The sequence below is a fragment of the Bombina bombina genome, chromosome 7 (assembly GCF_027579735.1).
Source record: "Bombina bombina isolate aBomBom1 chromosome 7, aBomBom1.pri, whole genome shotgun sequence".
Lineage (NCBI taxonomy): Eukaryota > Metazoa > Chordata > Amphibia > Anura > Bombinatoridae > Bombina > Bombina bombina.
Genome location: NC_069505.1, coordinates 51,475,726 through 51,490,017, shown reverse-complemented (window position 1 = coordinate 51,490,017; position 14,292 = coordinate 51,475,726). Strand labels below are relative to the sequence as shown.

The 14,292-nt window shown below is 39.9% G+C and overlaps 1 protein-coding gene across 1 annotated transcript; it reads left to right on the top strand.

Moving 5' to 3' along the window:
* The first annotated feature begins 6,391 nt into the window (after positions 1-6,391).
* On the top strand, positions 6,392-13,230 carry LOC128665863 (uncharacterized). The gene is made up of 2 exons (XM_053720098.1): positions 6,392-6,515; positions 6,631-13,230. The coding sequence occupies exon 2, from the start codon at positions 9,719-9,721 to the stop codon at positions 10,955-10,957; it is 1,239 nt and encodes a 412-aa protein (XP_053576073.1). The 5' UTR covers positions 6,392-6,515; positions 6,631-9,718; the 3' UTR covers positions 10,958-13,230.
* Positions 13,231-14,292: the final 1,062 nt, after the last annotated feature.

Here is a 14,292-nt window from a genome sequence, read left to right as displayed (position 1 = left end):
AGGAGCTGTGGCTTCCACTTGGGCCTTCAAGAATGAGGCCTCTGTTGAGCAGATTTGCAAGGCTGCAACTTGGTCTTCGCTTCATACTTTTTCCAAATTTTACAAATTTGACACTTTTGCTTCATCGGAGGCTATTTTTGGGAGAAAGGTTCTTCAGGCAGTGGTTCCTTCTGTATAAAGAGCCTGCCTATCCCTCCCGTCATCCGTGTACTTTTGCTTTGGTATTGGTATCCCAGAAGTAATGATGACCCGTGGACTGATCACACTTAACAGAAGAAAACATAATTTATGCTTACCTGATAAATTCCTTTCTTCTGTAGTGTGATCAGTCCACGGCCCGCCCTGTTTTTAAGGCAGGTAAATATTTTTTAATTTATACTCCAGTCACCACTTCACCCTTGGCTTTTCCTTTCTCGTTGGTCCTTGGTCGAATGACTGGGAGTGACGTAGAGGGGAGGAGCTATATGCAGCTCTGCTGGGTGAATCCTCTTGCACTTCCTGTTGGGGAGGAGTAATATCCCAGAAGTAATGATGACCCGTGGACTGATCACACTACAGAAGAAAGGAATTTATCAGGTAAGCATAAATTATGTTTTTCTCTTGTAAGATGTATCGAGTCCACGGATTCATCCATACTTGTGGGATATTCTCCTTCCTTACAGGAAGTGGCAAAGAGAGCACCCACAGCAGAGCTGTCTATATAGCTCCTCCCTTAGCTCCACCCCCAGTCATTCTCTTTGCCTACTCTAAAGTACTAGGAAGGGCAAAGTGAGTGTGGTGACAAAAATGTTAGTTTTTATTTTCTCAAGCAAAAGTTTGTTATTTTAAATGGTACCGGTGTGTACTATTTACTCTCTGGCAGAAAAGGGATGAAGATTTCTGCAAGGAGGATGATGATCTTAGCACTTTGTAACTAAGATCCACTGCTGTTCTTACAAGGGCTGAAGAGTACAGGAAAACTTCAGTTGGGGGAACGGTTTGCAGGCTAAACTGCATTTAGGTATGTTCAGTCTATTTTTTTTTAGACAGACTGTTATTTCTAGAAAAGGCTGGCAATATCCCCATGAGGGAAGGGTAAGCTGTATTTAGACACTTAGTAGAAATCCCAGCTTGCATAAAGGGCTCAAGGGCATAAGTTACTGGTGACACTAATAGGAAAAAACATTTTTGTTTTTATTGCAAATATAACGTTTTTTGAGGGACTTTAAGGGGTCATTGTGGCTTGTTTAAGAGTTATTAACCCACATGGCTAGTTTAAGAAACACTCTGTTGTGTTTCTTTTAGGCCCCATAACATCGAGTGAGGTGGGAGGGGCCTATTTTTGCGCCTCAGTTGCGCAGTTTCTTTTCATCAGATACATCCAGCTGCTTCTCCAGAGGTTCCTACTGTGTTTGAGGGCTGTAAAGAAGTTTTTTTTCCCCCACAAATCGCTCCTAAAGGGCAGGTAGGCGCCACAGCAGAGCTGTGGCAAGGTGCTGAACGTTTTTTACCGGTTTTGACGTTTTGTCAATCCGGTTTTTACATTAAGGGGTTAATTGTTTATTTGCATAGTTGTGCAAAGTTACTAAGGCTTTATGATGCTACTGTCAAAATTTTGTTGAGTTTACTGCTTTTTTACACTGTTTTGCAGAGTTTGTGCAGCTTTTTTTCTCTTAAAGGCACAGTACCGTTTTTTTCTAAGTGTTATTTGCTTTGATTAAAGTGTTTTCCAAGCTTGTTTGTTACATTACTAGCCTGTTTAACATGTCTGACACCAAGGAAAATCCTTGTTCAATGTGTTTAGAAGCCATTGTGGAACCCCCTCTTAGAATGTGTCCCAATTGCACTGATATGTCTATAAATTATAAAGAGCATATTTTAGCACTTAAAAATATTGCAATAGATGATTCTTAGACAGAAGGAAATGAGGGTTTAACATCTAGTTCTCCCCAAGTGTCACAACCAGTAACGCCCGCACAAGTGACGCCTAGTACCTTTAGTGCGTCGAATTCATTTACTTTACAAGACATGGCCACAGTTAAACCCTCACAGAGGTTTTATCCAAACTGCCTGGTTTACAAGGAAAGCGTGACAGCTCTTGGTTAAGAACAAATACTGAGCCGTCAGACGCTTTAGTAGCCGTATCCGATATACCCTCACAATGTTCTAAAGTAGGGGTAAGGGATTTGTTATCTGAGGGAGAAATTTCTGATTCAGGAAAGATGCTCCCTCAGACAGATTTTGATATGACGGCCTTTAAATTTAAGCTTGAATACCTCCGCTTATTGCTCAGGGAGCTATTAGCGACTCTAGATGATTGTGACCCTATAGTGGTCCCAGAGAAATTGTGTAAAATGGACAAATACTTAGAGGTTCCTGTTAACACTGATGTTTTTCCAGTCCCTAAGAGGATTGTGAATATTGTTACTAAGGAGTGGGATAGACCAGGTATTCCGTTCGCCCCCCCCCCCTCCTGTTTTTAAGAAAATGTTTCCCATATCTGACACCATGCGGGACTCGTGGCAGACAGTTCCTAAGGTGGAGGGAGCTATTTCTACTCTGGCTAAACGTACAACTATACCTATCGAAGACAGTTGTCATGTTGTTGTTGTGCTTTCAAAGATTCTATGGATAAACAATTAGAGGGTCTCCTGAATAAAATTTTTGTTCATCAAGGTTTTCTTCTCCAACCTATTGCGTGCATTGTTCCTGTAACTACTGCAGCTGCTTTCTGGTTCGAGGCTCTAGAAGAGGCTCTTCAGATGGAGACTCCATTAGAGGATATTATGGACAGAATTAAGGCCTTTAAGTTGGCTAATTCTTTCATTACAGATGCTGCTTTCCAACTGGCTAAATTAGCGGCAAAGAATTCAGGTTTTGCCATTTTAGCACGCAGGGCGTTATGGCTTAAGTCCTGGTCTGCTGATGTGTCATCAAAATCTAAACTTTTGAACATCCCTTTCAAAGGAAAGACCCTATTCAGGCCTGATCTGAAAGAGATTATTTCAGACATCACTGGAGGGAAAGGCCATGCCCTCCCTCAGGATAGAACAAATAAAATGAGGACCAAACAAATAATTTTCGTTCCTTTCGGAACTTCAAGGGTGGTCCCGCTTCAGCTTCCCCTGCTGCAAAGCAAGAGGGGAATTTTGCCCAATACAAGTCAGTCTGGAGACCTAACCAGGCTTGGAACAAGGGTAAACAGGCCAGGAAGCCTGTAGCTGCCTCTAAGACAGCATGAAGCGGTAGCCCCCGATCCGGGACCGGATCTAGTGGGGGGGGGGGCAGACTCTCTCTCTTCGCTCAGGCTTGGGCAAGAGATGTTCACGATTCCTGGGCCTTAGAAATTGTGTCCCAGGGATATCATCTGGACTTCAAAGACTCTCACCAAAGGGGGAGATTTCACATTTCTCAATTGTCTGCAAACCAGACAAAGATAGAGGCGTTCTTACGCTGTGTAGAAGACCTACATACCATGGGAGTAATCCACCCAGTTCCAAAAGCGGAACAAGGGCTAGGGTTTTATTCAAACCTGTTTGTGGTTCCCAAAAAAGAGGGAACTTTCAGACCAATCTTGGATCTCAAAATTCTAAACAAATTCCTCAGAGTACCATCATTCAAGATGGAGACTATTCAGACTAGTCTACCGTTGATCCTGGAGGGTCAATATATGACTACCGTGGACTTAAAGGATGCGTATCTACACATCCCTATTCACAGAGATCATCATCAATTCCTCAGATTCGCCTTTCTGGACAGGCATTACCAGTTTGTGGCCCTTCCCTTTGGGTTGGCCACGGCTCCCAGAATTTTCACAAAGGTGCTAGGGTCCCTTTTGGCGGTTCTAAGACCGTGGGGCATAGCAGTGGTGCCTTATCTAGACGACATCTTGATTCAGGCGTCGACTTTCCAGCTAGCCAAGTCTCACACGGACATCATGTTGGCTTTTCTGAGATCTCACGGGTGGAAGGTGAACATAAAAGTTCTCTCTTCCCTCTCACAAGAGTTTCCTTCCTAGGGACTCTAATAGACTCGGTAGAAATGAAAATATTTCTGACGGAGGTCAGAAAATCAAAACTCTTATCCACTTGCCGAGCTCTTCATTCCATTTCTCAGCCATCAGTGGCTCAGTGTATGGAGGTAATCAGACTCATGGTAGCGGAAAAGGACATAGTTCCTTTTGCCCGCCTACACCTCAGACCACTGCAACTATGCATGCTCAAACAGTGGAATGGGGATTATGCAGATTTATCTCCTCAACTGCATCTGGACCAGGAGAACAGAGATTCTTTTCTCTGGTGGTTGTCTCAGGACCACCTGTCTCAGGGAATGTGTTTCCGCAGGCCAGAGTGGCTCATAGTAACGACAGATGCTAGGCTGGGGTGCTGTCTGGAACTCCCTGAAAGCACAGGGCTTATGGTCTCGGGAGGAAACTCTACTCCCGATAAACATTCTAGAACTGAGAGCGATATTCAATGCGCTTCAGGCGTGGCCTCAGCTAGCTGCGGGCAAATTCATCAGCTTTCAGTCGGACAACATCACGACTGTAGCTTATATCAATCATCAAGGAGGAACACAGAGTTCTCTAGCAATGATGGAGGTAACCAAAATAATCAGATGGGCGGATGATCACTCTTGCCATCTCTCAGCAATCCATATCCCAGGGGTAGAGAACTGGGAGGCGGATTTCCTAAGTCGTCAGACTTTTCATCCGGGGGAGTGGGAGCTCCATCCGGAGGTATTTGCCCAGCTGACTCAGCTATGGGGCACACCAGAATTGGATCTGATGGCGTCCAGTCAGAATGCCAAACTTCCTTGTTTCTGGTCCAGGTCCCGGGATCCCCAGGCGGTACTGATAGATGCTCTAGCAGTGCCCTGGTCCTTCAATCTGGCCTATGTATTTCCACCGTTTCCTCTCCTCCCACGTCTGGTTGCCAGAATCAAGCAGGAGAGAGCTTCGGTGATTCTGATAGCACCTGCGTGGCCACACAGGACTTGGTATGCAGACCTAGTGGACATGTCATCGGTTCCACCGTGGACTCTGCCAATGAGGCAGGACCTTCTAATCCAAGGTCCATTCACGCATCCAAATCTAATTTCTCTGCGTCTGACTGCTTGGAGATTGAACGCCTGATTCTATCAAAGCGTGGTTTCTCTGAGTCGGTCATTGATACCCTGATTCAAGCTAGAAAGCCTGTCACCAGGAAGATCTATCATAAGATTTGGCGCAAATATTTTTATTGGTGTGAATCCAAGGGTTACTCATGGAGTAAGATTAGGATTCCTAGAATATTGTCCTTTCTCCAAGAAGGATTGGAGAAGGGATTATCAGCTAGCTCCTTAAAAGGACAAATATCTGCTTTGTCTATTCTTTTACACAAACGTCTGGCAGATGTCCCAGACGTTCAAGCGTTTGCTCCGCCATGGAGCCTAAACTTAGTTCTTAAAGTTCTTCAAGGGGTTCCGTTTGAACCTATGCATTCCATAGATATTAAGCTTCTATCTTGGAAAGTTTTGTTTTTAGTAGCTATCTCTTCGGCTCGAAGAGTTTCTGAGTTATCTGCTTTACAGTGTGATTCACCTTACCTTGTTTTCCATGCAGATAAGGTGGTTTTGCGTACCAAAACTGGGTTTCTTCCTAAGGTTGTTTCTAATAGGAATATCAATCAGGAGATTGTTGTTCCTTCACTGTGTCCTAATCCTTCATCAAAGAAGGAACGTCTGTTGCACAATCTTGATGTGGTTCGTGCTTTAAAGTTCTACTTACAAGCAACTAAAGATTTCCGTCAAACATCTTCATTGTTTGTTGTTTATTCTGGTAAACGGAGAGGTCAAAAGGCTACGGCTACCTCTCTTTCCTTTTGGCTGAAAAGCATCATCCGTTTGGCTTATGAGACTGCTGGACAGCAGCCTCCTGAAAGAATTACTGCTCATTCTACTAGAGAAGTGGCTTCCACATGGGCTTTTAAAAATGAGGCTTCTGTTGAACAGATTTGTAAGGCGGCGGCTTGGTCTTCGCTTCATACTTTTTCCAAATTTTACAAATTCGATACTTTTGCTTCTTCGGAGGCTGTTTTTGGGAGAAAGGTTCTACAAGCAGTGGTGCCTTCCGTTTAAGGTACCTGTCTTGTCCCTCCCTTCATCCGTGTCCTAAAGCTTTGGTATTGGTATCGGTATCCCACAAGTATGGATGAATCTGTGGACTCGATACATCTTACAAGAGAAAACATAATTTGTGCTTACCTGATAAATTTATTTCTCTTGTGATTTATCGAGTCCACGGCCCGCCCTGTTTATTTAAGACAGGCAGTATATTTTTATTTAAAAAACTTCAGTCACCACTGCACCCTATAGTTTCTCCTTTTTCTTCCTAGCCTTCGGTCGAATGACTTGGGGGGTGGAGCTAAGGGAGGAGCTATATAGACAGCTGTGCTGTGGGTGCTCTCTTTGCCACTTCCTGTAAGGAAGGAGAATATCCCACAAGTATGGATGAATCCGTGGACTCGATACATCACAAGAGAAATAAATTTATAAAGGTAAGTAAAATTATGTTTTCTTTAACTTTCTAGAGAAACTATTTTCTAGATGTGTAACAATGTATACCTTTCTGTATGTGTTTTAAAAAATAATTATTTAATATTGAATTTACAGATTGTTAAGAGGAAACTATATTGATCTAGTACCTCTAGGAGAAGAGACTTAGTTGGAAGAGGACAATGAATCCATTATAGAACCTCCCAACATTGAGACACCAACCCATTCAAAATCTTGTGGAAAGAGAAGTAAGAGCACCAGATCAACTAGTTGAACAAAAACTAACTGAAACTATATATACATGAGAGCTGCAAATTGTTATGGGGTATTGAAGTACCGGAGGTGTTTAGGAGTGAATAAGTTAACTCCTACAAATGTAGTGAGATGGAGCATTGACTTTGCAATTTCGTTACTAAGATTAACTTTCCTTCAGCAAAGAACACTATGTAACACTACATTGTGCATTTTGCATTTTTGGATTAATCATTCCTGGTTTAAAGCACGCCAAAATTAGTTCCTACTTTCGTCATAGGAACCGGCCCTAAGTGATTTATCAGCAGCTAGCCTCACTATTGAGCTGTTATTTATTAAGTTATTTTGAAGCTGCAAGCATGGAAATACAACCACAAAAAGACTTTTACTCTTTGCAAACAGTTAAAGACTGGAACATAGACTATCTTGATTTAGAGGAACTATTTAACTCTGACATTGATATCATTAAGCTTACTGATTTATTCCAGACAATGGAGAGACTGAAAACCAAAGAACAAAGGCTATGTTTAGACAAGTGGCTGTTTGACAAGTATATTAAAAGGGGAATGGTCCCAAGAGGACTAAAAATACAAAAGTTCCCCACATTTTTTGTAGAAGATAAGAATTTTGTAAATAAATGGAATTATGTATTAACAGAATGTTCTCCGATTGATGGGTCTATTGATAAAATATAAAGTGGAACAGTTGTCCAAAATTAAAGGGATAGTAAACCCCAAAATGTTCTTTTATGATTCAGATAGAACATACAATTTTAAGCAACTTTCCAATTTATAGCTATTATCAAATGTTCTTCATTCTCTTGTTATCCATTGCTGAAGGGACAGCATTGCACTACTGACAGGAAGCTGAAAATTAAGCTGAAACTGACAGGAAGCTGATTAAGCTTGGGAATAATGAGGACATTGTTATAAAGAGATCCGACAAAGGGAGTAGTGTGGTAGTATGTGATAGGGACTGGTACATTTCTGAGTCAAAAAGACAGTTAAGTGACACAGATGTCTACCAGAAAGTACCAACAAATCCAACAGTATCTATCCAAAGCAAACTACATTCTATTTTAGACGATGGTCTAGAATATGGATTTATCGATAGAGCCACCTTTGAAGGGTTATATGTGGAATTCAAAAGTAACCATTGCAAAACATTGTAACAGCGGCGCAGTGGCTAATTGTGATTGACACACATTCCATCAAATAGAAAAGATGTTTGAAACCGGCATCCAATAAAAAGGATGGTATTCAAGGTGTCGTTAGCACCTGGAAGAAGCTCCATGCTGCACTGACTGGAGGAGCGAAACGAGCGTTTGGACTCGTCGTGCTTGGCAGCCTTTTACAGCAGATTCCCTGCTCATCCTGACTTACCCCTGAGGTTTGGACGCTTTGAGAGTGAGGCAGCTAGGAGGAGCGACCGCGTGAATAAATACAGGTAGAATATGTGATATGCATCTGTGCACTGAATATTACTGTCTGAAGAGGAAACAGTACCTGTGAATAAAGACGCGTGTTTTCACTGCTCCTCCTATGATATGCCTTTAACGCACTATTTCACTCAGTAACATTTGGGGTTAAAGTCTGAAGTGACTGGTCTCTATACACCGGGGACTGTATAACTGCATCCATTTTGCATTAACGCTGCACCTGTTGGATTACAAATATCTGCAATTCTTAAATGGACTGTCTTTTGTCTATTTTCCCTGGTGCACCAGATAATTTTTGGCCAGTACTTTATACCACTTTTTTGTGCGGGATCCACTGTATGAATGTGAATGTGTGTTTTGTGCATACAGTTAATTAAATAAATATTTATATCGTTTTTGACATATAGGCTTTTGTGTATTTATTCAATTTTACAGTTGTGCTGGATTTACCTAGACTTTTGGGAATTTCTTATTGTGGAGTTCCCACTTTCTTTTCTATGTTGTTTCATATGTACTTTTCTAGAAAATACCTGTTCTTAAGTGACTCAATCTATTAACCCAGTAGTGTGCAACTCTTTTCCTGTTTCTTTTTGTCTACTAAATTTACTAGCTCCGAACAAGAGTAATTTCTACCTTGGAGTTTCTGAGTTTGCACCTTCTAAAAATATTAAAATATTAATTATAAAACATTTTTTCAATTTTATTAAAATTATTTTAATATTAAAAAAAGCTTTTTTGCCAAACCGTAATTTTGAGATCCTATATTTTTTGATATGGCATTTAAATTATCAGATGAACGTTGGTCTACTGATATTAATGAAGCCTTTACAATAACTGGAGATGTGCAGATAGAGGGGGAAGATGAGGCTATACATGATGTCGTTTCTGCATTTAAACTTTATAAGAAAAAACTGACTTAACAAATAAAAATTAAATGGGAACATCAAAGTCTTACTAATTATTTAAAGATGGAGATAATTCCTAGAGGTTTGAGAATCCGCTTAGACCCTGGCATTAATTTGCGAGGTTTGGATGCGGATAATGAATTTATAGCTAAATGGAATGAAATATTAACAAAATGCTCACTTGATCTGATTGCCTTAATAATAGAGGAGGATGGGAATAAATTGGAAAAATGTAAGAAAGATGTGGATGATGTGTATGAATGTTTGCACAAATTTGAAAATGACACATCCTTTGAGAAATTAAACAGACACAAAAACTTATAGAAAAATTACAAGGGGAATTAAAAACATGCAAGAGGAGGAAATTAATAAGGGATCAAGAAGATTATAGGAGAAATAAAATCTACATATATAGGAATAGAATCAATACAAGAAATTATTATGATTCGGGCACAGACAATTCTGACATGGACTCTGATGGTGAAAATAAAAACAGTGGCACAAATAATCAACGTATGCACCCTTTAGGGGTAGGACTAGACGAGGTGGGAGGAGGAGGCACGGGAGGGCAATCCCAAGAGAGGAGAGAAGGAAGAGGGAGGGAGAACAGATGACATCACGGTCAGTATATGATGACCAAAAATCGCATGAGATACAACTAGAAAAGGAAAGTGATTCACTTTTGGGCCCTCAGCCCCCCTCTCATAAAATGGGTATTGTCAACCTTTCCTCATTCCCCCTAAATCGTGAACATATAAAAGTATTGGAAAAGGGACTTAGCTTCTGCCCTTCTAACAGTCTAGATTTATTTGAAGTCACCAAGGATTTACATCTCTTTGCGAGAAAACTCGCTTTAAAAAAGATCATGACACCAAAAATCCAAATAGATCTGGCTTGTAGAAAAGAGAGGGATACTTTGGATTGTCTAGAAACTCTCCTCTATGAACAGAGTAATGAAATTACAGATATCCTCCCTAAAACAGATTTAAAGAAAAAATCCACCTACATGCCCTCTTTTTCCTCCATTCCTAATATTTCGGTTTTTGTTCAAAATGTTTCTCAAGAATTGACACAAGTTCAAACTACAAAGATTGTCAATGATAATCTTACTAAATCTGAACGAAGAGCCCTTAAAGAACTGATTAATCATCAGGAATTGGTCATAAAACCGGCCGACAAGGGGGGTAATGTTGTTATTCATTCTCAAGAATACTACATTAAAGAAGCAATGCGGCAACTACTTGATGAAACTCAATATGCCAAATCTTCTTTTGAAGAATTTCATAAATCCCATAATGAACTTCTTTTCCTATTGAATGAAGCACGTAGAAATAATTTGATTACAAGTCAAGAATTTGTTTTTTTATATAATCATAAACCAAAAACACCAGTCTTCTACTGGATACCAAAGTTACATAAATCCATTAAAAATCCACCGGGACGCCCCATCATTTCTGGGATGGGGGGCCCCACTGAAGGAATAAGTAACTATATTGATAGGTTTTTGCAGCCATTTGTAAATGACTTACGTACCTTTGTTCAAGATTCAACAGATGTGATCAAGAAACTTGATGGGATCAATGTCACTGACAAGACCATTTTGGTCTCGTTGGATGTTGAATCTTTGTATTCTTCCATTCCCCACTCTATTGGAATTGCAACTTGTGAAAAATTTCTGAACACAAGAGGAGTGGGCTATGGAAAACATTCTAAATTTGTAAGTGAACTTTTGAAATTTGTTCTGGAAAACAATATTTTCGTCTTTGATGGCAAATATTACAAACAGAAACAAGGGACAGCAATGGGGGGCTACATGTGCCCCAACTTATGCTTGTTTACATCTTGGTGAATGGGAAGATCAAATTGTTTTTGGCGAACATTCAGACATAGTTGAGGCGCATGTAGCCCTCTGGATTAGATATGTGGATGATATCCTCCTGCTATGGGATGGCAGTGAGGAGGATCTACTTAAATTTGTTTCCCTCATGAATAATAATAATCTAAATATCTTTTTGACGTATAGTTATGATTCTAGTACTATTAATTTTTTGGACTTAAAAATTAATAAGAACGAAGGTAAAATTGAAACAGAAGTGTTCCGAAAACAGACTGCATCAAATAGCCTGCTCTTGGGAACGAGTCACCATCCTGAAAATCTTAAGAGGGGTATTCCCTATGGGCAATTTCTGCGGCTACGCAGAATTTGTTCTAGAGACCAAACCTTTAAACAACAGGCAAAAGATATGGCGACTCGCTTTTTGGAGAGAGGCTATTCTAAAAGATGCATAAAAAGAGCACTCTACAGAGCATCTCAGCATCAAAGAAAAGATCTGTTGTATCAAAAGAAAACCAAAAGTGAGAATGTGGAAGACACTAAAATCAGATTTATCACTAAATATAATGCCCACTGAAGTAAAGTTAAAAACATTTTAAATAACAACTGGCATTTGCTGTCTAATGATTCTACATTGCACCAACATGTGGGAGACTATCCCCTAATGACAGCAAGGAGACCTAGCAATTTGAAAGATCTCCTTGTTAAGAGCGAATTCAACAAAGTTCCTACATGTAACTGGTTAGAACGTAACGCTCAAAAGATAGTTGGTAGTTCCCCCTGTAATCACAGTTTTCTGCATGAATTGACAGCAGACACAAAGACCTTTAGCACAAATACAGGAGTCACATACAAAATCAACTCATTCATCAATTGCTCTACAAAAGGAGTCATATATCTTCTCTATTGCTCGTGTAAATATTTTTATGTGGGCAAAACTTTTAGAGAATTACGCTCCCGCATTACAGAACATAGAGATGATGTAAAGGACTTCAATATTGATAGCCCAGTGGCGAGACATTTTGCTCAATTTCATAAATAAAAAACGGATGAACTCTGTTTTATTGGAATAGAATCTGTTAAACTAAGCATGCGTGGGGGGGATATTGATAGAATTCTTTTACAAAAAGAAACAAGATGGATGTACAAACTGAACACCCTGTCTCCCAATGGCTTAAACGAAAAATTTGAATTTGCTTCCTTTTTGGGCTAATTCCTTATACCTAACTTTGTCTGCACACCTCCATTTATATCTATATCTGTATAGAAGATGGGATCTCAAAATAAATAAAAATCATAAATATAAATCATCATAAAATTGTAAACATATATTTCTATGATTAGCTAAATTGCACATATTAACTGTTAGAGTAATTTAACACACATACCTTTATTTATAAAGTATTGTCTTTTTAAATATTGCACAATGGTGCATTAAGAATAAAATTGTTTTTTAGAATATTTTGTATATATGAATTGTTGCGGATGTGTGTGTGAGTGAGTGTTTTCAACATTGAAGTGTATTCAATTAATTTCTGCTATGGAATACTTCACCTTGGTTACACGAGAAGCCCTGCATATAACTGTATTCAAAAGTAACCATTGCAAAACATTGTAACAGCGGCGCAGTGGCTAATTGTGATTGACACGAATTCCATCAAACCTCAAATAGAAAAGATGTTTGAAACCGGCATACAATAAAAAGGATGGTAATCAAGGTGTCGTTAGCACCTGGAAGAAGCTCCATGCTGCACTGACTGGAGGAGCGAAACGAGCGTTTGGACTCGTCGTGCTTGGCAGCCTTTTACAGCAGATTCCCTGCTCATCCTGACTTACCCCTGAGGTTTGGACGCTTTGAGAGTGAGGCAGCTAGGTAGAGCGACCGCGTGAATAAATACAGGTAGAATATGTGATATGCATCTGTGCACTGAATATTACTGTCTGAAGAGGAAACAGTACCTGTGAATAAAGACGCGTGTTTTCACTGCTCCTCCTATGCTATGCCTTTAACGCACTATTTCACTCAGTAACATTTGGGGTTAAAGTCTGAAGTGACTGGTCTCTATACACCGGGGACTGTATAACTGCATCCATTTTGCATTAACGCTGCACCTGTTGGATTACAAATATCTGCAATTCTTAAATGGACTGTCTTTTGTCTATTTTCCCTGGTGCACCAGATAATTTTTGGCCAGTACTTTATACCACTTTTTTGTGCGGGATCCACTGTATGAATGTGTGTTTTGTGCATACAGTTAATTAAATAAATATTTATATCGTTTTTGACATATAGGCTTTTGTGTATTTATTCAATTTTACAGTTGTGCTGGATTTACCTAGACTTTTGGAAATTTCTTATTGTGGAGTTCCCACTTTCTTTTCTATGTTGTTTCATATGTACTTTTCTAGGAAGCACCTGTTCTTAAGTGACTCAATCTATTAACCCAGTAGTGTGCAACTCTTTTCCTGTTTCTTTTTATATGTGGAATTCCCCCGGGTACCTATATTTTACCATTTAACTAAAACACATATAGGTTTAGCCAATATAAAAGAAAGGCAAATTGTATCGAGATTGGGGTCTATCTTGGAACCCCTTTCAAATTGGGTAGACAATATTTTAAAACCTATAGTACTTAATTTGGAAAGTAATCTTAAGGATACAAAACATGTCCTCAACCTGTTTAGGAATTTTACATGGAAAAACACATATAGCTGGTTAACAGTGGACGTAGTTTCATTATATTCCACTATTTCATATGATTTGGGGTTAAGAGCTGTAGCGCATTTTCTTCTACAAGATATGACAAGTCCACGGATTTCATCCTTGTGGGAGTTATCCTCCTGCTAACAGGAAGTGGCAAAGAGCACTACAGCAGAGCTGTATATATATAGCTCCTCCCTTCCCTCCACCTCCAGTCATTCTCTTTGCCTGTGTTAGTAATATGAAGAGGTAAAGTGAGGTGTTAGTTTTAGATTCTTCAATCAAGAAGTTTTTTATTTTAAAATGGTACCGGTGAGTACTATTTTCCTCAGGGGGAAATGGATTAAGGAAACTAATAGATGCCTTAGCAGTGCCTTGGTCGTTCAACCTGGCTTATGTGTTTCCAGCGTTTCCTCTCCTTCCCCGGGTGATTGCTCAGATCAAACAGGAGAGAGCTTCAGTAATTCTAATCGCGCCTGCGTGGCCACGCAGGACTTGGTATGCAGATCTAGTGGACATGTCCTCTCTGCCTCCGTGGAAAATCCCAGTGAGACAGGACCTTCTCATTCAAGGTCCTTTCCAGCATCCAAATCTAATTTCTCTGCAGCGGACTGCTTGGAGATTGAACGCTTGATTTTATCTAAGCGGG

Coding starts and splice junctions, on each gene's coding strand:
- LOC128665863 (XM_053720098.1), top strand. CDS start 9,719: ATGACATCACGGTCAGTATATGATGACCAAAAATCGCATGAGATACAA.